A 22,507-nucleotide genomic window follows, 5' to 3' on the forward strand; every position below is an offset into this window, starting at 1 on the left:
TGTGCACCCATGCTTCCAGAAGAGGCGTGCAAGCACAATGCACTGATACGCGGGTCCCGAAGGGACTATTTATCGTCTTGAGATGGTGAAAACGCCAATCGCCATGCACAGAATCGAACAATATGAAGCTTATAGAGAGCGATAGAATGGGAAAGGATATTGCACTGAGTTTCGACTGCGATTCTGAGAGACCTCCTAGATCATCTCGTTCTGATGCAAGCCAGTCGACATGTGCTTGTTCCTTGAGTCGATGGGCGAACGCAGGACATCAGGGTTGAATGATACGGGCGGAGGAGATCTGAGCTGTCGTGGCATCGGAACGCTTTCGTAGGGAGACTCAAAGGGGGGAGATCGCACATACTCCTTGCGACTGCGGCTGCCAGATCGGAGTCTCTCAGTGGCCTTGTGAATTCGTCCCGAGATGCTGCTGTCTCCGATGCTTCGGCCTCGGCCGTGTCCTCTGTGGGAAGATGGGGCTGGAGGGCTAGCCTCAGAAGCTTGGTCGTTACCGGAAGACAGATCATCGTCCATGACAATCTCGATCATGCCTGATGCAATAGCCCCCCCATGCTGAGATCGCTGGGCATGTGGAAGAGGAGCAGGGGGTGGAGGAGGAGGTGAGGCCAGATGCCTAAGCTCCTTAAGCACTGGAGGTGCCGGAGGAGGGGGAGGAGGAAGAGGGTCATCCTCATGGGAACGTCGTCGCTCCCCAGGAACAATCTCTTCAATGCGTCCTACACTGCTCTTGCGCCCAAATCTTGCTGGGCGTTGGCCAGGCTCATCAGGAATAGGAGCCGACATGCTACGAGGAATCGGGGGTCGAGATGGGGGCTGGTACACGGTCGATGGTAGCAATGTGAGGCTGGGCTCTGCGCTAGGCTCCAGTCTCTCTGGTGACTGCTGAGGAGAGGTTTCTGGCGAGTGCCTCTGAGAGAAAGTGGCCGGGATCATGGGCATCTCGGGCCTAGGGGTGCTTCCGGACTGGTCATGGTTACCCTCGATGATCAGTCTCATGGCCTTGGGGGTTGCTGGAAGGCCGATTACGGGACCTTGACGGGCATACATGCTCCTCTGCGGTGGCTCAGTGGCGCTCCGAGGTGGAATATCGTCAGGCAACGGCTTGGGCTCTGCTGTCTCAACAGTGATGGCAAGAGCAGGAGAGAACTCGTTGGGGTGAGGAATAGACGGCGTCTGGGCGCGCTTGGCCAGAGACTTGCGGCGCTCTTCTAGTTCTCGGGCTGCTTGCTCCTTCTTTCGCTGGCGCTCGTCCTTCATTTGTCTGAGGTCACCGGCATGCTCTGTAGAAGCGGCCCGACCATGAACAGACATGGGTCCTTCAAGGTTGGCAACCTCAGAGTTGGCCCTGCGTCGGTTATCTGAAGGATCCTGCTTGCTCATCGCTGGTGAGTTCAGACCTCGACTGGCACTACGGCTATGCTTGTTTCTGAATTCTTCCTGGGCAGCCATTGCTGCTCTGAAGTCCTCTTCATCCTCAGAACCTTGGTAGTGGGCTGTAGTGACCTCGAGAGGAAGAGGAGAGGAAGGGGAACGCTGTGTAGAGCCTTCTCGGCCTTGGCTGCGCCCACGGAGGGTCAAAGCTGCTGGGCGGCTTCGACTATCAGGACTCTTACGGCGGCCTGCTCGGCTTGATCCTCGGCTTCCTGGCTTCATAGTGGACGTGCTGGCCTTACGAACCGTGCTTGGCTCGCCGACTTGGCCATGGCGTGGAGTGCTCAAGTTTAACAAATCTTCGGGAGACATTGGAATAGGCGAGGTTGGTGATCGTTTGGCCTTGGACCAGCCTCGGGCAACTACGCGGCCACGTTCTTCGGAGGGCTCCCTGGATCGGGCATTTCGTTCGCGACTGCCAGGGCGGCTGCGTGATGTATCTCGGGTCCTTGAGTGGCTTCGTTGACGACTTCGTTGCCTCTTGGAGAAATGGTTTGCAGCATCAAGGCTATGGATGTAGTCTTCTCGGTTTCGAACGGCTTGGTGACGAAGGCTTCGGCCGGCGCTCGATGCAGAGGTGACGGAGCTAGTAACAGATGCAGGGCCTCGGCGTCGAGTTGGCCAGTGATAACGGTTCGACGAGGTAACTGAATGTTCAGGGGATGTCACTTCATCATGCGAGACTCCAGACTGTAGCTGTAGGTTGACGCCGAGCGGAATGCGATCGCGAGAACCGTTGCGTAGGTTCCGTGACGCCTGCTGCATCTTGATCATTACAGCTTGGTCAGGTGGCGGTGGGTAGTCTCCTTCACTTGGCTGGACAACCCTCTGAGCATGCTCGCGCATCATCATGGGGCTTGCTGTAGCAGCGCGCTGCAATGCTGTGCCGAACATCATGTTGTCATTGCCAGACGGTGTTCGGCCATGGTTGGATCGAGGCTCATAATCAGAAGGTGCAGCGGAAAGCCCCGCCGTTCTGATCGCGTCACGGTTGAGGTCAGATGGTAACTCGCCAATCGATGGTAGACGTCCTCGAGCTCGAGCGGATACTGGTGTGTTGAACCTGCTGTTGTTTGACGGACGGAGGAATGCGGTTGTGGCATCATTGTTCGAGGCGTGAGACAAAGCAGGCGAGCCAGCAGAGTCAGCAATGGGAGTGACACCAGCAGCAATAGGCGTCTGGCCTCCATCGCCAGCGAAAAACTTGGACTTCTGTGATTGATCACCGAATGAAGTGATGAGCTTGAGTGCAGATGTCTTGGCAATGCTTCGCTGAGGGCCACGTTGAACACCGGGAGGAGACAGAGGTGGGCTCAATATCTCAGGAATACTAGGTGTCATCGATTGGAAGTTAAGTTGGGCAGCCGAAGGAGATGTCCAAGGCTCCGTAGACTCTTGGTCAGTGCAAGCGAAGCATCGGATTGCCAGTTGTTGCTGGCCATGTTGGACTGCCCATTCTCCCCACTTCCGAATGATGGCCGCTTGACGCTCCCAGACACTAGGTGCAGCGAGGCAAGTGAGAATCAGTGCCTCCATATAGCGCCTGTGAGAAACATAGACTTCAATAGCATCGTTGTGCTCGCCCATACCGAGCATAATCGTGGCTGCAGCGTGTACATCCCCAGCCTCGAGTAGCCGTTGGACGTACGCTTGGCCAAGCTTTTGTTGCGAGGCTTGACCACCAATACCACTCAATGCAAGTAGCATCCAGTCAGATGAAGTCATGTTTTCAAAGTTGGCATTCATAATGTTGGAATCGATGTCACCAAGCCACTTAGCTAAAAGGATGCGGCTGGGAGACCCTTGAGGGTGCCTGCTCATTTCATCCCGGATGAGATCCTCAACTTCTTTGTTCCATCCGAAAATAGTGTTCAGCATCTGACGACGGAGATCATCGTTAGTCAAGCGGGCGTGGTTGGATCCCATGGCATGTTTGTATGGAATATCGCTGAGACGAGCTCGTGTAAACTTGAAGAGATCATGGACCTTGTTGTCGTCGGGGCTGCGGGGGACTTCATTGCGTAGGCGAGAGGGTCTGTGGCGCGAACGACTTGAAGTCATAGACGAAACACTAGTGGTGCCAATAGAATATCCCATAGAGTATGCATCCATGTCTCGCGAGTTGACTTGGACATTGCCGTTACCGTTGCCGATAGTGGATGACCGGATTGAAGTTCCAGCCGAGATGTAAGTGTTTTCTGACAAACCTCTTGACCTTGTCGATTGAGGATAGCGGCCAGGAGTCTGAGAGGATCCTGCTGAGGACTTTGACAAGGACGAAAGACCACTTCGACTGGAGACAGGACTGGCTGATTCGTAGGGCTCGTTACCAGAGTCGTAAGCCTGGCGTCTTGTCAGGCGGGCAAATGGGGACATGTGATCTTCATCGCTTTCGGAGATGTTCATGTCCAGGGGGATCGAGCTAGACTCGGATTCGGATGCAATGGTAGTGGCCGAGTTCGCTGATCTGTCTCCAATCTCCTCGGAGACTGGAGGTGACGGTGGCAACAAGTTGGCTGGGTGCTGAACGTTGGCCACCATGATAGCTGGGGAGTTGAGGTCAAACTGCTGTGCTGTGTTGTTGGGGCCGAGTGTGAAAAGAGTGGCTCCTGGGCCATAGACGGCGAGACCACGGACAAGGTCGAGAGTTGGGATGGGATCATGAGTGACGTGCTTTGTCCTAACATCCCATGACTGTGTTTGCCTGCGTAGATGTTAGTCGGGGAAAGGGGTCATGCAGCTAAGCGCGCGCGTAGGCTAGGGTGGTGTATGATAAGGCGATTTGCAAGACTTACGAGTCGGAATACTGGATTATGCGACCGTTCTTGGACCATCCCATCCAGTTGGGTCCATCCATAGAGATTTCTGCTTTTCTGAGGTTTCGAACCACTTTAGCAGGATCATCAGCGCTATATTTCTTTGCCACGCTCCAGACACGAAGGTCGCCATCACGCATTTGAACCGCAAGCATGTCAGACTTTTGCCGCGAAGAAGAAGCATGCCATGCGAGGTTCACGATGGGCGATGGTCCTCTGGAAGTGGTGAGATTATGTAAGATAGTAAAGCGAGGCTGCAATGTAGCCACAAATAGAGAGCCATTTTGATACCTGTTCTTGTCAGTGGGGATCAATATGCAATGGGACGAGTAAACTTACCCAATGGCGAATGTTCTGCAATCGGATGAGGGAGCCAGTGCAGTTACCGCGATTTGGTCGATGGTTCTTGCAGAGACATGCTCGGAAGTTGAAGGCTCAAACATGATTATGCTTCCTTTCGTATTGCCTGAAAACGTAAGTAACCGAGTAACCAGCATTCACTCTAGAAACACATACCGAAGGCAACATTGCCGTTTTTCATCCATGCTGCGACAGTCAAATGTTCGTATGAGGCAAATCGAGCGATTTCATCTCCTGTCATCAAATCCCATACAATTGCTGTCTGGCCAGCGTCATAACTTACAACCAAGCGGCCACCACCACTCTCGCTCTGGTTATCGACTGCTAATAATTGAACCTCATCGGCATGTCGTGAGAATCTTCGTTCAATAGTAAGGGTATCATGGTGACAACAGACGACAGATGAACCTTGAGCATAAAGAAACATGGAGGCCGTGGCGGCGCAGGGGTCAAAGTACTTCAAATCGGTGACGTGAGGCATGGTGGTGCTGTCTGGAACTTGAGACGATTTGCTCCTTGCTGCAGACCTTCCGCCAGAACTTAATGAAACGGTGCGATTCCGTGACGACGCGACCACGGGGACGGACATGATGGGCCTGATATCCTTTCTGGATTTCGACCTGCGGCAGAGGAGCTTGTGTTAGCCAGTCGGATGACAAGAGGAAGCTAGGGCTTCCCTGCGTAGGTGTTCGTCTTGTGCGACGCGGCACGTACTGTTCTGGTGTGAATCAATGTCGACGAGGAACAAGCCCCCGATAGCGGGGTCTTGACTACAGCTGCTCTCGAAGTCGCAGAAACAGGCGGAAAGCTACACTCAAGGGCTGTCGAACATGCCTCGGAATGACCTGCTGTCCACACTCGGACAATGACAGTCTATCGATATTATGATAAGCCAAAGGTCTCGGATGATGTTGCTGAAGTGTTTCGTCACTGTACGATACGATGCGATACGGTCAGGCGGGTAGCGACGGCCAAGTGAGGTTGGACAACGAGCGGGACTCGTGAAGCTGTATGTCTCGGTCGCGACGGTGTATGATAAGAGGCAGATGCAGTGATGTCTTGGGAATCCGAATTAGTGGTGAGCTTAAGATGTCAGGAGAGTAAAGTAAGAAGAAAGCATAGAAAAAGAATAGACGTGTGTGTGGAGATGGGCAAAGCTACGGTTTTGCTTGTCAAGAGCAACCTCAACCAGGGCAACAGTTGAATACGATGCAACAAGTGCAAATCGGCAACGGCAAGAACGCAGCCGCCTACCCTGCTCAGGCTGGATGTGATTACATGGGGTCGAACGACGCCAAATAGAGATGAGCGTTCAAAGTGGTCAAGGTCAAAGAGTAGCTGCCAGGAAGAGAGCTTGGTAGTGGATGCGGATAGGGATGGGATGTGAAAGGGGTGTGACCCGGCGCTTGACTTGCAGCTGTAGCTTGTAATCCCTTGAAAAAATGATTCTAGGGTCCATCAAACTTGTGTAGGTACATTTGCATGCGCTTGTATGCTGAGCGACAACATGCGACAACTAAGACGGGGAATATGACGAGGGACGGGGATACCGAGGAGACGCTCAGCTCAATTGGCGATTGGGGCAAGAAAAGACGAAGTGTTTAGGAAATTCCAAAATGAGAATTGAAATGCTCACCTTGAACCCTTTTCCTGCTATCGAATAAAAGTTGATCAGTCGGTTGGGGGCTGGTGTAGATGGATGTTGGTGGAGTTGTGATATCAAGGTTGATATTTGGAGCTGAAGGTGTGACAATGTGATTGAGGCGACACAAACAGGCCAGGACTCGAGGACAGAGGCACAATGCAAAGCAAAACAAAGGCGGAAAGGGAAGACTAAGAAGAGGGAGGCCCAAGAAGGAAATTCTGACTAGAAAAAGTGCAGGTTGAGATGATTTTGAGAAAGACACAGACACAGGGTTTATGACAGTGTGGGTGTCCACCGCGTGTGCTATATGTGATTGACCATCCATCATGGGTCAAGGTCGGGGGTTCAGAGTCAGAGATGGCGCCTAGAGAGTGGCGTTCTGGCCTGTCAGTGGACACTTGAACCAGAGGCCGATATTAAAATAGAGCCTTGCGAACGTTGGGTTGAATGGATCAGCGGAGACAGACCAGCTTCATAGGCAATATGGAACCCAGGGGTCGAAATGGAGGATGGTCAACGGCGGCTGGGGATTGGGAGCTTGAGCATCTTTTTTTGCTGTTTGGACTCGAGCTAACAGTTTGAGTGGGGAAGAGGAGCTGCAGAAGACTAGGATCCCCTCTTGCACAGTGAGCAGGGTGTTGACTGTTGAGCATGCCATAGCATTAGTATGCCTTCAGACGCTGGTTTAAAAGACGCCAGTTGAGGCGGAGGCCGTCACTTTGAACATGAATGGATCGTGGCCGGCGGCTGCGGCCTTGCTATGACGAACAATGTCCAACGTGGACTGCCATCTCATCGCATATCGTGTACTGTGGATCATTGATTAAAGACAAGGCAATTGAAGACCAGCGAGTCGCAGCAAGTCAAACATGTAGCGAGCAATGCCCCCCTGCCAAATTTAGCCTCGTGGGTTGACCGCGTGCCGTTGAATTCAATTCTCTCAGTGAATCGTTGGATGGTGCATCAAATTGAGTGGCCCACTAGTAGACCGGGACCCTTGTAAATCTCCAGATCCATTCTGACCGACCTAGAGACTCAAGGCACTCGACCTATCAATCAATCAAATTGTATTCCATTGTTTGCAGACGAGTGCATGAATGGCTCGCATCTTATCGTTTGAGATTTAACTCTTATCAAGGAAGCAAGCCCTTGGTCTTGATAAACTCCGCCGTCGTCTCATCCAAATTTCATATTTTATTTGCATTGAAAGTAACCGATCAATCATGTACAAAAGGTTGCTGGTGCCCCTCTTCTGGCGAGACGTACACAGAAGCATGCAGGCGGCGTTTGGTACAACGGAGAGTGGTGGTTTCTCGAGCATTGCGGTGCAGGACAACACAGCAGAAGAGCATAACGCAACAGCCCAAGGCCGCACGGCGTCTCCCCACGCAGGTCCTGTAACGTTGGTGCAGTGGGAAATAGGTATCACGGCATGATATGTTCGATCCAGTTGTGTTGGGTACCGTCGAAACTAAGAGTGGTCGGTACCTTACATCTCAGTCTGTGTGTGTGTCAGCACAACATCTTGAGGATCATCACTGATGTTTGGCTTTGAAGGTGCGCTGCGTGTTCTACAGTGAGGGGTCTCCTGAAGTTGCAGAGGCTGACAGGGCATTTCGTAAAATCCCTTGCACTGTAAGGAGTAGTTTGTAGCGTATTCTTCTTCTCTATTAAAGCTTCAGTTGGTTTTTTTGAGATGAAGTTAGTGAAGGAAGATGAAAGCATGTGGTTGGGGAAATAAAAACATGGGGGGGCTTGAGCAAGCGCTTGTATGCTAACATTGATTGGATAGAGTCCTTCACCCCACTTGCCAAAGATGTGCTTTGAGCTGCTTCTCGGCGCTTATTGGCCACGCTAGCTAACCGGGACGGGCCAATAAGCCGGCCGATCACCTCTCTTACAAGAAGTTAATCGCCCTCCTCCTTCCCGTCCCGCTGGCGAAGAGGGTCTGTACCCACATTATTTAAACGGGAAGGGGTAGAGCTCTCCATCAACCACATCTCTTATATCAAGTCAGTGAGAGCACCACGCCGTTGCTTGGCGACGGTATCGAATGATTGAGAGAAATTAGACGAGTCTTTCTTGGTCAATGTGATCCTGTATTTTATATCCAATGTCGCTCAAAATTTAAGCTCATTCCGGCTTCCAGTTTTACCTGGGTAGGTAGGTAAGTATGAGCTGACATCCAGCTGCATAAGTGCCGTTATACTTGCTTGCTCCACTTTTGACCTCATTCGATAACGAACTGGGAAAGAGAGTCTGGACGTGAATCTGTTCACGCCTGACTTCCTGCTTGATATGGATCAACGGACCTGCCTTGTGCAAGACTCACCTCAAGGCCCCCAATTTCGTCCTTCTTCTTCCATCCTCAAAATTCTGGTCGAGTTGCGGACTTCTCTTTTCTCTCCTCCTGCATACACGATCTCTCTTTGCTTTTTCCCGTGCCCTTGGTCACTTCCGTCTAGTGTAACCTCACCCACACACATTCCCCTACCATGGATAGACTCTTCATCAATAGCAACATCCTTCTCTGCTGCAGAAGTCAACATCGTATCTTTCAGTAATCCTCCGATAACTTAGACTTCAATACACGTCACCTTACTTAGTCCTTCGCTTTGGAGATAGCCTGAAATGGTTACAATGTCAGCCTATCAAACAACGAACATAGCGCCCTCTGTTAAACTAGCTGCTTCATATCTTTAATTAGATCCGCTAAGTTGATCTGGGGTCACAGGTGAATTATCCACGGAAGCACTCGATGAGCAGCATTGCGATGTCCAGGTTATTGGGTGTTTTACGAATGTGGACGCAGTCAGAAAGTTTCTCCGTCTTTCCAATGCTGTTCCAGCATTTACGCTCCAGCCTCATTACATGCGTGGAACTCTATTGACAAAAGATACAAATTAGCTTTTCATTGACCTTGAACCCTGGTCAAGCAAAACCTTTCTTCCGATGTTTGTCTCAGAAGCATGTGGCTATATGGGAAACTCGAATTGCTTATTCAGACTTAGCATCGCTAAATAACAGGCCGCCTCCTTGTCATGTATGCATGTTGGGATTCCCAGTCTCGCCATGGGTGCAGCGCCTCAAGTCCAACAAGCGCCTCCGCCTGGCAAGACCTTGTTCATAAACCGCTCGGCTAGGGGCAGATGTTTGCAGCATATGTCATTCTCGTTCACCGCACCTCTTCCAATTGAACCAACTCGCCTCACTCTTCGGCTCCGACGGACAGGTTCTGTGTATGTGTTTCCTGCAAGCCAAGTACAGCAGAAAAAGCGGTTGGCAAACTTTCGCTGTCAGATATATATGCAAGAATGATCTACGAGTCGTTGTGACTTTCAGTAACGGCAAAACATTTTCAAACACGTATCTCTTTATTGTTGGATCTGCTGCTTATCACCTCAAGGGCTGATTGATATTGATGTGCAGATATAAGTGGACTGCTCCGCTATACATTGTTTTGAAACTGCACACACTTAACAATCAGAGGCCGACTGGGCCTCAGCGCCACTGATCAAGAACTCTCGTTGACCGATACGCAATTTCATTATCCCGGGGCTAGATAGACCTGGCCCCGGTCCGTCTGGCCTCATAACTCGAATTACCCCACGGTTGTCCCCATCCTTTCCCAGACTTGGCTGCAGCCTCACACGGGTTGCATCAATGTGTGTATCATTCCTTACTTCACGGGAGCGGATAACTGCAGACTCTTGATGTAAAATACATTCCGCCTTCTTTTCTTTTGCTACACCTGGTGCTTGCAGCTCGTTTATGCCGTCCCACACAAGTCAATCTCTGATGCTTCACGGCGAAGATCGGTCAGTATCTGCCAATTCTTCTCTTCAGAGTTGGAACTTTTCCGATCGCCAGGCCAGTGCATTGACCGGCGATTTTATTATCACATTTCCCTTGTTGACTGTAACAGGATGACCCTGGTCAAGGGACATGTTCGACCCAGCCGCAAGGTCTCCGCTCGTTGCTTTCGCGCATTTGATATGCCAACTGGGGTATTGGCACGCCATGCTATAACCTGCGGCCCAGAATGCGGCCAGGCTGATGGATGGTAGTTATCACATTGATAACGCCACTTTAAAAAAGACTCCGAATCCCCTCCTGCAGTATTTCCATGTTGCGGTTGCAGACTGGCGGCCGCCTCTCTGCACCAGATCGGCCAGGGACGAAACCAAAATGTAGGATTCGTAGATGCGTCGTTATGTGTAATTGGTAGCGAAGACTTTTGGTGCATATGAAAGATTCACTTACATTGTCAAGACATTAGCGTTATAGTTTTGAGACGTTCTGTTAGGAGGATCACAATCAGTCTTACCAGTCTCAATATCTTATAGCCCCCTACTCGCGTCGCGCGAGACTCGGAGTTTGGCAAACTGCAAAAGCCCAGGATCTCGGAATCCAATATGAAAGGACCTTCGGCTTACGTTCTGTTGATACTTTGAGTATAAGTACTTGTATCAGAATAACGTACGACTCAAAGTGTGATTACATGAACAGGACACCATTCTCATGGATAGACTATTGATCGCTCTCATCTCGGAACAGTCGGCAACAGCAAATTTGACTCTGCATCTCTTACAGAAAAGGTGTCATAAATGATTGACCATTGTTCCGGGTCCCCGTTGATTACTTTGCATACCTGTGTAGGTGACTGATAGGTGTGATGGGTTTAGAGACGTCGACCACCTATATCACAGTAACTGCAATTGATGTTGGGATCCAAACACTAGACCTAACTCAATATTATCGTCTTTGTGCTCTTATCAGAGATTGTTCTCCTATCACATCCCAATTGATAAGAATCACTTTCTAAAATCCCATTACATTTGATGTGTAGTTGTTGAAGGCAGGCACACCAGACATGTATGTAACATTAGAAGTTGGGTGCGTGAAATCCCTTGCGTCAGCATCCATCAACTCGCGTGGCTTCAGGCTTCCCCGCAATCAGGTCCTGCCAATTCTGATGATCTTTAAGGGACACAGATCAACACATTGATACCAGTGGGATTGAGTAAGGCTCCTCCTTAAGACGCTGGCAATGCATATAATGCAATGCAGCACAGCACAGAGCGGTACGGAGGTACATATCAGTGCAAAGGCTGCAGACAGAGAATATTGAGTGAGGTCTTATTTAGATCTTTCTTATTTTAGTCATTGCCCAATTGGAATAAGCCCGGCTCCGCGAAGGATTTGACATTGTGCGTGGGTTGGAATGTGGGCGCCAAGGTTGCCCTGAGCCTCGACTGGCCTCGACTCAATCCACACGGATGAGAGGAAGAAGATGGCTAATGTGGAAAGATCTTAGATGCGGGCCTACCGCTAGATAGTGAGAATGCTACACCATACACCTCTGTAGCGTTGTCTCAGGTTAAACCTTCGTATTATGCATATAAGAACGCAGGAATGGTGTAAGCGGACTGGTCTGTGATGGACGTTTTGGGGTAATGCAAGATACCCAAGATAGAAACTGATTTGGAATTGCATATTCTTAGGTCTCCATGCAGCTTTATATGATGTGATGATTATTGATTGTATGCACTTGGGTCATTTTGACGATTCTTGGGCATCGTAAACTCTCTTCTCTATGGGCATGGATGCGATGAAGGGTGAGAGAGGCCATCCAAGTTGCACTCTCCCCAAAGGAAGACAGCTTTTCTTCAATGCTTGTAAAGCAACTCATAATTTTCCGTTGAAGCCTTTTGATCTAATAGGATGTCACGGTTAGGCATGGCGGATAGTACTTTTATGGGCAGTTAGTTCAGAGATACTCCCTGAAAACAAAACATGGCATTGCTTTAGTGATTCATCAAGACTCGCCAAGGCATCTCATGTGAGCAGAAATAATATTTTTCGTACTCTTGGAAAGACTGATAGACATCATACGTTAATACTTTCCTCTCGCCGTAAGAGTTAGGAATCAGAGGACTCTCTTTTCTATACTGCACTTGAGACATTCGTCAAGTTCTATCTAAGTCGTGTTGTTGCTTCTACTGCTATAATGAGCAATGGTCATCCTTCCTGAGGCATTTGCAGTGATCCAGGAACAACCACTGCAATGTAACAACGACTTCGTCTTTAGCTCGCGCAGACTTCTTTCTATTCTAGAACAATACTTTTGTCTCACGTATTACAGTTACAGAGCAGTGAATTGACTGTGGGTATAATTATTTTGAGTAACGGGTTTGCATTTGGTGGTTTGTCCGCGTTGCCTTCATTGGTATCAAGATCTATATCGCTTGACAGACAAGACATGGCGCACACATCCATTGTGAGCATATATCCAATGGAGGAAAAAGATAGCAAACAATATATGGACAATAAGCAACAAAGTCAAAAAGAAACTCCCCCGGGAAGGCTCGAACTTCCGATCTCCCGATTGTCTACGAATAACAGTCGGACGCTTTAGCCAACTAAGCCACAGGGGATAGCTGATTGGATAAAACAACTGCTCCCAAATAGAGCTTATATAGAACTATGATGCAATAACTCATGTATTGTGGTCTTCTTTGCTGGTATACATACATGATCGATTGTTGAAAGACTGGATATCTTAACTCACGTTCTTTTTCGGGTGATGCCAGTGTTCTTGCTGAGTCGTTACAGTTGGAGCTGGCTTTGACGTCCGCTAGCCCAGAGGTTCTCATTGCCTTCACTCTCGATGGCCAACACGCAACTTGGCATGCATCACCTAAATTCTTTCCTCATACGTCTTGGAGCTACAATAAAAACAGATATGCATTCAATAGGTTGCTGCCAGACACCTGCTATGCTCATCATAGTACCACAAGCTTCAACATTCCCAGACTCAAGCCTTAGACTTGGACTCAAATCCCTTCCCCGTCCAATTCTCAACATGAAGTTGATAAACCTCCTTAGCCAAATCCTCAACAGGCCCTTCCACTTGGAGCCCTGGGGCAACTTGGTTGATACTCAGAGGCGCAACAGGCGCCTCGACACCAAACTCTTTCTTCCAAGCCTCTAACTGCTCTGTCGAAGAAACATACACAATCCTTCCGAGACCGCACCAAGCATGTGCAGCAGAACACATTGCGCAGTGCTCTCCACTCGTGTACACAGTAGAGTTCTTACGCTCCTCGGCGCTGAGGTTGAGTTGTGCCCACCGCGCGAGCGTAAACTCTGGGTGCAGAGTTGCGTCGGGGCGACTGTCGCCGTCGGAACCTGTGACGGTGCGGTTTCGGTCTGTCTGGAGGACTTTATTGTCTGATGATACGAGTACAGAGCCGAATGGGGCGTCGCCTGCCTTAAGAGCTTCGTGGGCGAGTGAGACGGCGAGGCGGAGGTGCTCACGATCTTGTTCGTTGACCATTTTGATTGCGTTTGAGGTTAATCTGGGTGAGGGTTTTATCAGCGTGTGATTGTTTTTGAGTTAAGTCCTTAATATGTGTAAGTTTCGATGAGTGTCAAGTTGGATCGCAACAGTTGTGTGATCAAGGTTGAGTGAAGCCTTGCCAAGTTCGTGATGCGGGGAAAATGATGATGACAATTCCACATTCGGCTCAAGTTTATCTTACAACTGTACAACGACCTCTCATAAGCGATAGAAATTATAAGTACGGTCTTATTAGCATGATTCACCGATCAAGTTATATACCAGAGACTCTGTGATCGTGAGGATGTGGAGTCTGCAAAATAGAACGCAAGAACAAAGCATGGATACTGTTAACTTTGCATTAAAAAAGACGGACAATATGTATTTTTTTATTTTTTTTTTACAATAAAAACTTGTACTCATTATTGAGTCTATTCTGTTACATCATGGTTGTTTTTCTTGAGTTACTCATATAGCTTTACACCCTATCACGATACCTGGGAGGCCACGATCACATCATGAACTCTCAATTCCAGGTATAGTTTCTTGTGATTATGACAACGAACTAAAGTTATTATCATATACACGCCCGGCTATCACTTCATTGACCCCAGCTTCGTTCCATCGTGGCTTCGTGCGAAACTATGGCAGGCAGTGACTTGGTCAACCAACACATGAAGCTTGTTAAGATAGGCAACAAGTTGTGTGCAATGCAAATTTGACATAGGCCCGGATACAGCACGAATACTACTTGGACACAGTTTCCCCATCGGATCGAACTATGCTATCTATTATTGATATCAACCACAACTGTTGGGGCACGGATAGACTTGCAAAGAGACCTCTCGGCCAGCGCATATTGAACCTACTCACGGGTCGTCAAAAGGCCACTAGAAGACTTCAGCCAAATTATATCATGATCTTTTTATAAGGAAAACGCATTACCCCAACAGCATTTGCCATTCCGCAGAAACTATGCTGACTGCTTGCTCCGGAACATACGGTTCAATGGCAACTGTACCAGTACACTATAGTCTATCCCGACGCAAAAGGATGATGTCGTATTTTACCTATGGTAATACAAGACTATGGCGTTATTAGTAAAGTTGGATCTATCTTTAGCCGTTATACTCGTATCGTCTCGTAGTGACGGGCTGGACAACAAGACAAGGCATCAATAAGCATATCCCTTGAAAGTAACAAACACCGCTGTCCAAACTATGTTAAACAATGTGAACTAATATTTTAGTTTTACCTATTCTATCCTCACTCCCACTTTAACTATATGGCTTTGTCATTGTGTCTTTCATGCATCCCGCCAATGCATCACTCTATCTTCAAACCAAAGCGTTTATATGTTCTATTCTTGGCTCACCACTTTAAATCGTATCGCAGTAATACAAGCGCCCGCTTTAACTCTTCTAGTTCGCCCTGTGTTGGTTCCTAAGTCAACTCTTATTAGACCGTGAATCCAACAATAGCACTTTAGAACAGGGCAAAACGTCTAGTCTAAATGTCAAAGCTTGCCCTGCATAAGGCTTGAAAGTCTTGGCTTAGACAATGCGATTTAAACTCGCAAGCCACAAGGCAAACTGAACTCAACTTGAGGACCAACAAAGGTAAACAACGTTTCATCTCGCCCTTTTTCGCGATTGCAAAATCTCGCGACTTGCTTGATCGATCAATACCCCATCCGTGCGTTGAGCCCCGTTTCTTTTGAGCACTTGATTGAGTATCACACCAACACAATATCGGACAAAGCATCGTCTATACAAACACCCACCACTAAATCAAGATACCCGATATAGATAACTTTTATCACGAGCTTCCCACGTGAGAATCTCTTTGTTTCTTATCGCCGATCTGAAAAAGGCACGTTCTATCTGGATTGAGCTGCACCTCACCACACTCGCGACCCCGCGGTTAAGGCGTCAATTTGGTCCATGTGACAAAGGAACTTGACTTGAAGCCCGCGGCACGGGACGGTACCACGGGCCAAGCTAGAAAATAGAGAGCTCCCTATTGTCGCCGGTATTGGATGAATAGGTCGGCAATGGTTAATGGTTATTGGTAGATAGGCAGGTTGTAGCACACACTTTCAACATCTTTGGCTGGGCGCTTGACTGTTGCCAAGATTGCTTGCACACAAGGTTAGGGAAAATATAGCTCAGGTTTCAAAGGGTCGAAGGACCAAAGTAGCTGCAGTCACGAGTAGAGGCGCCAATATCACATGAGTAAGAGACAAGAGTATGTTTTGAGATGTATGCCAAGTATGATTGTTGATGCTAACTAATAAGAGGGTATCTTGAAAATCAAGGCAGGCACTGGGCCGCCGAACTATCCTAAGGTATCTAAATATTCCATGCCATGTCGCCGTTAACCATGCAATGCTGTGTGTGGGTGCATATCCTATGCCCTAATGTTCCCGTTCCCAAGTGTGTACCAGCTGGTTCATCCCAGTGTTGGGAGGACTGATGCAAGAACCTGTACTGTATCCAGTGTCCCATGTCCTAATGATGCAATAAAAGTAAAACTCCATCCATGTATGCGATCCACCCTGATGGTGTGTGAAAATGAAAAAGATTAAACAAGATAAAATGTCGGCTTTGATAAAAGCCTCAACAGAAAAGAAAAGATCCGATGTACGCGCAAGCGGATAATGATAGATTCTTGACCGGGCCGCAATGCGGGGAGAAGACCACCGGTAGATGGCCGAGTTCGCCGACGGTCCGACGAGGACTAGAAGAAGATGGGGATGAAGGCTTCCATGTATCCGGTTCGGGTCATGGCAACGTTTCTCTTGATGGAGGAGAAAGTTTCGGCCGCGACCGGGAACTCTAAAGATAATGGTTGTTGATGTTGATGTTGTTGTCATTCATTCCTCAGTCTTGGCCTCTGGTGTTCTGACTCATTCTTGGTTGGGTAACCCCCACCCCCACCTGTGATTTGCTGGGTTCAAAGGCGGTCTACCCCATGGCGTCATCGACCAAGGTTGTAGTGGTGTAGTCGCCTACCGAAAATCAAGCCGGCGGTTACAAGTCGATCCCGAGGGTAGCTGATTAAGGTTGCCAATTTAGTGAGTGACAGTTTGGTGTGTGTAGTGTCGGAAAGATGTCCATCTCCAAATAATGGAACAGTGGTGTTGGGTAATCCAGCATGTGCGTTTATTGATGCGCACATGCGAAAGTTGTTGTGTGTGGTGTATCATGGGGTATCATATTGCCATGTAATGCAAAAAAAGCAGCCTGAATTATTGTTAGTGAATGAGGCTTGATGTTTTGGTTGTGTGGTGTAAACATACGCTATCGTGAAATCGTAACAGTCATGAAGAAGATCCCAGAGCATTGTTTACTCAATAGCCTCCTCGTTGATGGAGGTGAGCTTGGTCTTGGGGCTCTTCTTGTGAGAACTGCTACGGCGCTGCTTTCGTGCGGCGGCACGTCGACGCTCCTTCTCGAGGTTGACAACTCGGATGCACTCTCGCTGGATGGCAGCCTGGCGTTCGCGCTCAGCCTGGAGAAGCTCGAAGTCGGAGATGCGGCTGGGAGGCGAGGCCATGGCACCAGGAGAAGAGCTACCAGCGCTGGAGACGCTCTGAGCATCATCGTCGAAGGGATCGGAGAGGAAGAGGTCGTCGTCGGAGAGATAAGAAGTAGGTCGCTCCTCACGGTCGGACTCAGAAAGAGAGTCACGTCGAGGCCATGAAGGGAAAGCGCAGGCGGAATCCTGAGATCGGTAGATGTTGCGAGACGCGATGTCCATGGGCGCAGAGGACGCGCACATGGAGCTGATGGAGCTGTATGAACCGAACATTGTTGCGGTGGTTGTGATGATAGGCGAGGTGAATGTCGTGATTTAAGCTCGAGGAGCTGTAGCTGTTGCTAAATAGCAAGTAGTAAAGTGTTGATCACTTGAAGTTCTTTGTTGTGGACGGCAGATAAATGGATCCTCGAGACGAAAACCTGGGGATGCGGGTAGATATAAATGAATGAAGCAAGATGGGCAGGCAGCCGACTAAGGGAGGCCTGGGGCGTGTGAGATTTAATCTGGGTTCCGGTTTTTGGGTGTGGAATGGAGGATTTACGTTGTGATGGGGGTGAAGAGAGGTGTACGGTGAACCCAGGGGGGGGTGAGACCGAGAACGGGTGCGAGTGCGGGTCCAAGGGTCTTGCTTCTTGTCTCGTCGGGAAAGAGGGCGAAATGCTAAATTCTTCTACCGAGGTGCTGCTCGGTGCTGTAGGCCTGAGGGGTGTGAAGGGGGGCGTGGCGGAAGCGAAAAAGGAGCGGTGGGAAATTCGAGTCAGAGGGAAAATCAGGGCGATACAGCGGCTAAGTGGACGGCCGAAGGTACGTACTAGCTAAATATCCCAGGAGGGGGTGGCCGAAGAGCGGATCCGTGGGGAGGGAACGAGAACAACAAGGAAGGGCAGGAGTCAGAGTCAGAGATACGGTAAGTTTACTAGGTCGCTCGGTATCCAGATTTGTTCCTGTTTTCTATCAAAGAATTCGCCAAGACTTGGTTCTCTTTTGTTACCTTGGGATCTGAGAGGTGAAGGAGCTTATCGCGCTCGGGTCAAGTTGCTCAAAGAGCCGAGGACTGGCCGCACAATGACAATAAAGCAGGTTTCCAACACAAGAAGCGATGGATTGAAGATTGAAGTGATAGTAACCAGTGACAATTTTCGTAATGGATGGTTACTCGCGTTTGCCTGGTGGTGTTGGTGTTAGTGTTTGAGCTGAGATGAGCAACATGCACCGTATACGGTAACTTGCTTTGTAAACTTGCAGTTGGAGTGACAAGAGACGAGACAATTACTGTAGCTGACTGATACTGATACGGTCACCGCAAATAAAAAGGAATTTGGTGAGATAAGCAAAGCTTCATATGGACAACAGGATTTACGGATACGTTACCACCGACAGATCAACAATAACACAGCAACGTCCGTATTGGACCAAACCGGGCATCATTTCAAGACAATCTGCTCCCGTCCAAGACATGATAACCTGCTTACCGGCAATGATTTGATCTCTCTTTGAGCCTGTCTCTGTTCTCTGCCCTGTGGCTTGTTTTCGTAATCTGGGGTAAGGGCAAAAAAACGCCTCCCCCAGCCTTGGGCTGCGCTGGGCGTATATACGTATCTACGAATAGCAACCACAATGCCAATTACAGTGCTGGCATTCGCTGTCACGGTCTTAATCACAGGCTTGCGCCTCCCTCATCCCGCGGGTCAAGATACCAAATCACGGGCTGCGCGCGGCGGCAACGGGACACAAGTCACATTCATCATCATCGGAAAAGGGAGTCACAAGCAGCTCTTTGGTCGTGGCCTTGGGGGGCACTGCTAGAACCGCCCAGGCTGACGAACAGGATAGGCTTATTAACCATGATCCAAGTATATACATATCTTGATTACGGCAGGTCAGCGAAGCAATGCTTCGGGGATACGATGTGATGTGATGGCAAATACAACTGACTGACATGGTTGATTGATTGATTGATTGATACTGTGCTGAGCTGTGCTGTATTCTTTGGACACGAGTGAATCATTGATTGCCTATGCGTTATTGGTGCGTTATTGGTGCTGCTGTAACGAGTCCGGTCACTGTTTGTGCCTCCCACGATATGGATGATGATCCATTCATTCATCCATCTTGTCGCATTCGTTTCTTTTTGCTATTATTCAGGACCAACGCCATTCGTTTACGGTTATGTCGTTCTTTGTGATCATTCATGTTTGTCTCACCTGTAATTTATCGGATTTGATGCTTTGATTGCTTTTTGTGTCTTTCCTCTCTCCTCTTCCGTAAGATACCTCTCTTGTCCCCCCCACGCCCACCCTTTGCCTCCCTTTTCTCTCAAATGGCACTGGGGGCCTGTTTCCCTTCAGCGCCCAACACACCCAAAATCGGTCCCTGACCTGGCCTGGCCTTGTCTGGTTCCGCCCTGGCATACGTTGTCCCGAGATAGCTCAGAGCCCAAAGGCCAAAAGGTTAAGCCTTCAGGTCGGGTCGGGCAAGTGTAGGTTTTTGATAGCTGCACACCACCACTGTAATGCATCCCACAGGGCTGGACTGGCTGGCTGGCTGACTAGCTGGCTGTCCGCTGGCTTACCTACCTTCCATTCTCTCTTGTCACGCCTTGGCTGTTCTTCTTTCCCCTCTTGGAAGGAAGGGAAGGTATCGCGGGATGTCGGTGCGGTATTGGTCTGTTCCCTACATGAGAGGAAAAGGCTAAGAGGAGATGTAGATACGATGTGCTGCAGCGATGCATCCAATGCAGGTGGTAAGGAACGACGTGCATCTCTGACCGCTCCCTTGAGGAGGAGGTATTTACATTTCTATTTGCTGGATACGTGCCTGAGGGTGCTTTGTTGTCCATCACCATTCGTCTGCAACTGGTTAATTGTTTTACCACTGAGGAGTCACTGATCGGTTCGGTTTGGGGGGGATGGCTGTCATCTTGCAGCGAGGGTGTCCGATCCAGGCGGCCACTAAAGTTGCGGGCAGCTGAGAATATTGAATTTCACCGCCGGTAAACAGCATAAACAACAACACAGCTGCTGAAATGTAGTTTACGGTATGTATGCGTCTGGCGGACAAGCGCACATCGCGGATAGGTAGGGATGATGATAATCATTTCAGTTCACCTCACCTCAAACTCAACTCAACGCAAGTCGGGCCTTGGTTCCCCGAGCTCAACTTTTGTTGCCTCGTTTTTCCATAGTCGCATCCTCTTTCTATTTCCCCTCCAATCCAGAAGCTCTCCAAACGTCAAGCTTCAGGCTCCCATTAATTAACTTCAACCCCCAACGCCCATCCCCATCCCCATCCCATGTGGTGGTCTGGGGTGCCTTGTAGACAGCTTTCCAAAGGTTCTGGCTCAAGAATAGATTCAAGCAATCTCGGACCGAGCATTCCCAGCAGCTTCCAGCACAGGACAAGGCCCGTTTAGCCTAGGAGGTCCCAGGCCCGGAACCAACTGCCAACTGGGGAGGGGGCCAGCAAGTTTCCCCTTTCGTCCAGGCTCTTTGAGCGCACGAATCGCAGCTTCTCGCACTCCTCACCGCTAGCTGGCATGGGTATCGATATCGGTAGCCAATCACGGCAGACGATGCCTTCTCCGCGAAGTCTTGGCAGTTATGAATCTCGGTCGTACAAATGCAGGGTTTTAGTCCTAGCCTTGCCCTTGACAATAAAGCACATTCTGTCAAATTTCAAATTTCGGTGGCAGAAGCAAGATCGGATTCCATTAAGACGAATCTTAGCTTGGCAAATAATTGATTCTTGGAAATTAATTCTCTCACTTGGCGAAATCCCAGATGCAAACAGGCCCCATCTCATCCGCTTGAACCGTTTCATTAATGATGAAATCTCTGATAAGATATCCATTCTCTCTCCACATGCGATACGCCGGCGTACATTACGGAGAAGTGTATCCACCATCGGAGCCGCTTTTACGGTGTTTCTCTCCACCTTGTGGCGGTGTCCCTTCCGTTGCCCTTTCGGCCGTTCTATTCTCTATCAATTTTTCTATCGCGGCTTTACCCCTCATAAGTCTCTTGGCATTGGTCCGGATAGTTGCCTTCGGCTTGAATCATTGACTCTCCTCTCGGCGCTTGTCTCGCTTGGTTGGAATCCCAAGGGAGATGTTTTCGATACGTCGGAAACAGGAGACGAGACCTCGGCGATAAAAGACACAGTGCTTCCTGTTATGCGAGGGTACAATCATATCATCTGAGGGGTCCAGCTAAAGTGATTGGTGAATGTGATTGTCAGATGCTCTGGTCTTGAGATATCTGAGACAGCTTCAAAGAGCTACTCCGCACTTTGGCTGAGAAATGATCTGCGGTTCCATCCCCGAGCCGAAAAGGGTCTGGAGCTCTAACAGCTACAGCTGTTATGTCGCAGATGCACAGAGGGGCTTTTTTGCCTCCTTACCCCGACTGCCCAGAACGTTGACTGATGTGTCTATCACACATGTCTGAGCGACTGGACCGTTCCAAGCTGATCCTCCTCCCACAGATGATAAACATGATAGGACGGTCTGGCCCGTCGCTAACTGGACAATCCTGCAAACGTGCTTGGCTGTCTGGATTCACAACTGCTGCAAACGTGCTGATCGCGTCAGATAACAGTGGCTCTGATCTCAACTTTCAACCAACCAACACAGTCCATAACCATATGGCAATGCCGAAAAGACCCTGCGTATTCCCGCTTTATCCACTCCACCTTTATCCGCAGTGTTTGAGGTTGATCCGGCGGTCAAGTTGGAAATATCGGCGTCTACGAGGATCTAATCAGTCCAAAACCTCCACTGTATCTATATCTGCGCCTCGCGGCCAATATAATTCGTGATGAGTATGAAAAATGGATATCAGGGTCCTCTTTCTCCACGGCTCTTGCGCCATTTGATGATCTACATCGTCATCGAGCATATGGAAAATCATGTTCTGTAAGAAAAAACTCCATCCTTTGACTTATCTGTGACACATGTCTCCGCCGCCACCTCTAGATCTATCTCTCCAGCCACACCTGGCACTCCATATCTTTCCGAACAATGCCGGGCGTCTGGGGAAACACCAACTTCACCTTACTCGCCAAAAGTCGACAATGATTAGAGGCCTTCCATGCAGCTTTGACAGGGAATCTTCCATGGAAGAATTCACTCATCTTACCTAAGGCATTCTCCGCCTCGGCACAACTTGCAAATTGAAATGTATTGCGATCCAGACACCTGAAATTCCTCATCGCCTACACCCGAGTTAATCTCGCTTCAGTGGGTCTTTACCGTTGAACGCTGGAAAAACCAAAGATCCCTACCGCGGACCGCGCGACCGGGTTCCAGTGCCGGTATTGATTAATTGTTGACATGGAACAAAAGTTCAACTGCCA

The 22,507-nt window shown here is 49.2% G+C and overlaps 4 protein-coding genes and 1 non-coding gene across 5 annotated transcripts; 1 reads left to right on the plus strand and 4 right to left on the minus strand.

The window, feature by feature from the left end:
- Positions 1 to 195: 195 nt before the first annotated feature.
- FGSG_10835 (uncharacterized protein) lies at positions 196 to 5,214 on the minus strand (the record flags this gene model as incomplete). The annotated part of the gene is made up of 4 exons (XM_011327256.1): positions 196 to 4,153; positions 4,245 to 4,556; positions 4,605 to 4,731; positions 4,782 to 5,214. 4 exons carry the CDS (start codon positions 5,212 to 5,214, stop codon positions 196 to 198), a joined length of 4,830 nt encoding a protein of 1,609 aa, XP_011325558.1.
- Positions 5,215 to 12,623: 7,409 nt separating this feature from the next.
- FGSG_20783 lies at positions 12,624 to 12,707 on the minus strand. Its single transcript has one exon. It is a non-coding gene; the product is annotated as a tRNA-Asn (tRNA).
- Positions 12,708 to 13,087: 380 nt separating this feature from the next.
- On the minus strand, positions 13,088 to 13,609 carry FGSG_10834 (uncharacterized protein; the record flags this gene model as incomplete). The annotated part of the gene is made up of 1 exon (XM_011327257.1): positions 13,088 to 13,609. One exon carries the CDS (start codon positions 13,607 to 13,609, stop codon positions 13,088 to 13,090), a length of 522 nt encoding a protein of 173 aa, XP_011325559.1.
- Positions 13,610 to 16,862: 3,253 nt separating this feature from the next.
- FGSG_10833 (uncharacterized protein) lies at positions 16,863 to 17,534 on the minus strand. The gene has a single exon (XM_011327258.1). The coding sequence runs from the start codon at positions 17,423 to 17,425 to the stop codon at positions 16,961 to 16,963; it is 465 nt and encodes a 154-aa protein (XP_011325560.1). The 5' UTR covers positions 17,426 to 17,534; the 3' UTR covers positions 16,863 to 16,960.
- Positions 17,535 to 17,683: 149 nt separating this feature from the next.
- Positions 17,684 to 18,441, plus strand: FGSG_13909 (uncharacterized protein; the record flags this gene model as incomplete). The annotated part of the gene is made up of 3 exons (XM_011327259.1): positions 17,684 to 17,959; positions 17,984 to 18,062; positions 18,401 to 18,441. The coding sequence occupies 3 exons, from the start codon at positions 17,684 to 17,686 to the stop codon at positions 18,439 to 18,441; spliced, it is 396 nt and encodes a 131-aa protein (XP_011325561.1).
- Between the last annotated feature and the right edge of the window lie 4,066 nt (positions 18,442 to 22,507).

Source organism: Fusarium graminearum, chromosome 3 (genome assembly GCF_000240135.3).
Source record: "Fusarium graminearum PH-1 chromosome 3, whole genome shotgun sequence".
Classification (NCBI taxonomy): domain Eukaryota; kingdom Fungi; phylum Ascomycota; class Sordariomycetes; order Hypocreales; family Nectriaceae; genus Fusarium; species Fusarium graminearum.

Bases quoted from the DNA above. Each gene is read 5' to 3' on its own strand.
- FGSG_10833 (XM_011327258.1), bottom strand. From the start codon at position 17,425: ATGTTCGGTTCATACAGCTCCATCAGCTCCATGTGCGCGTCCTCTGCG.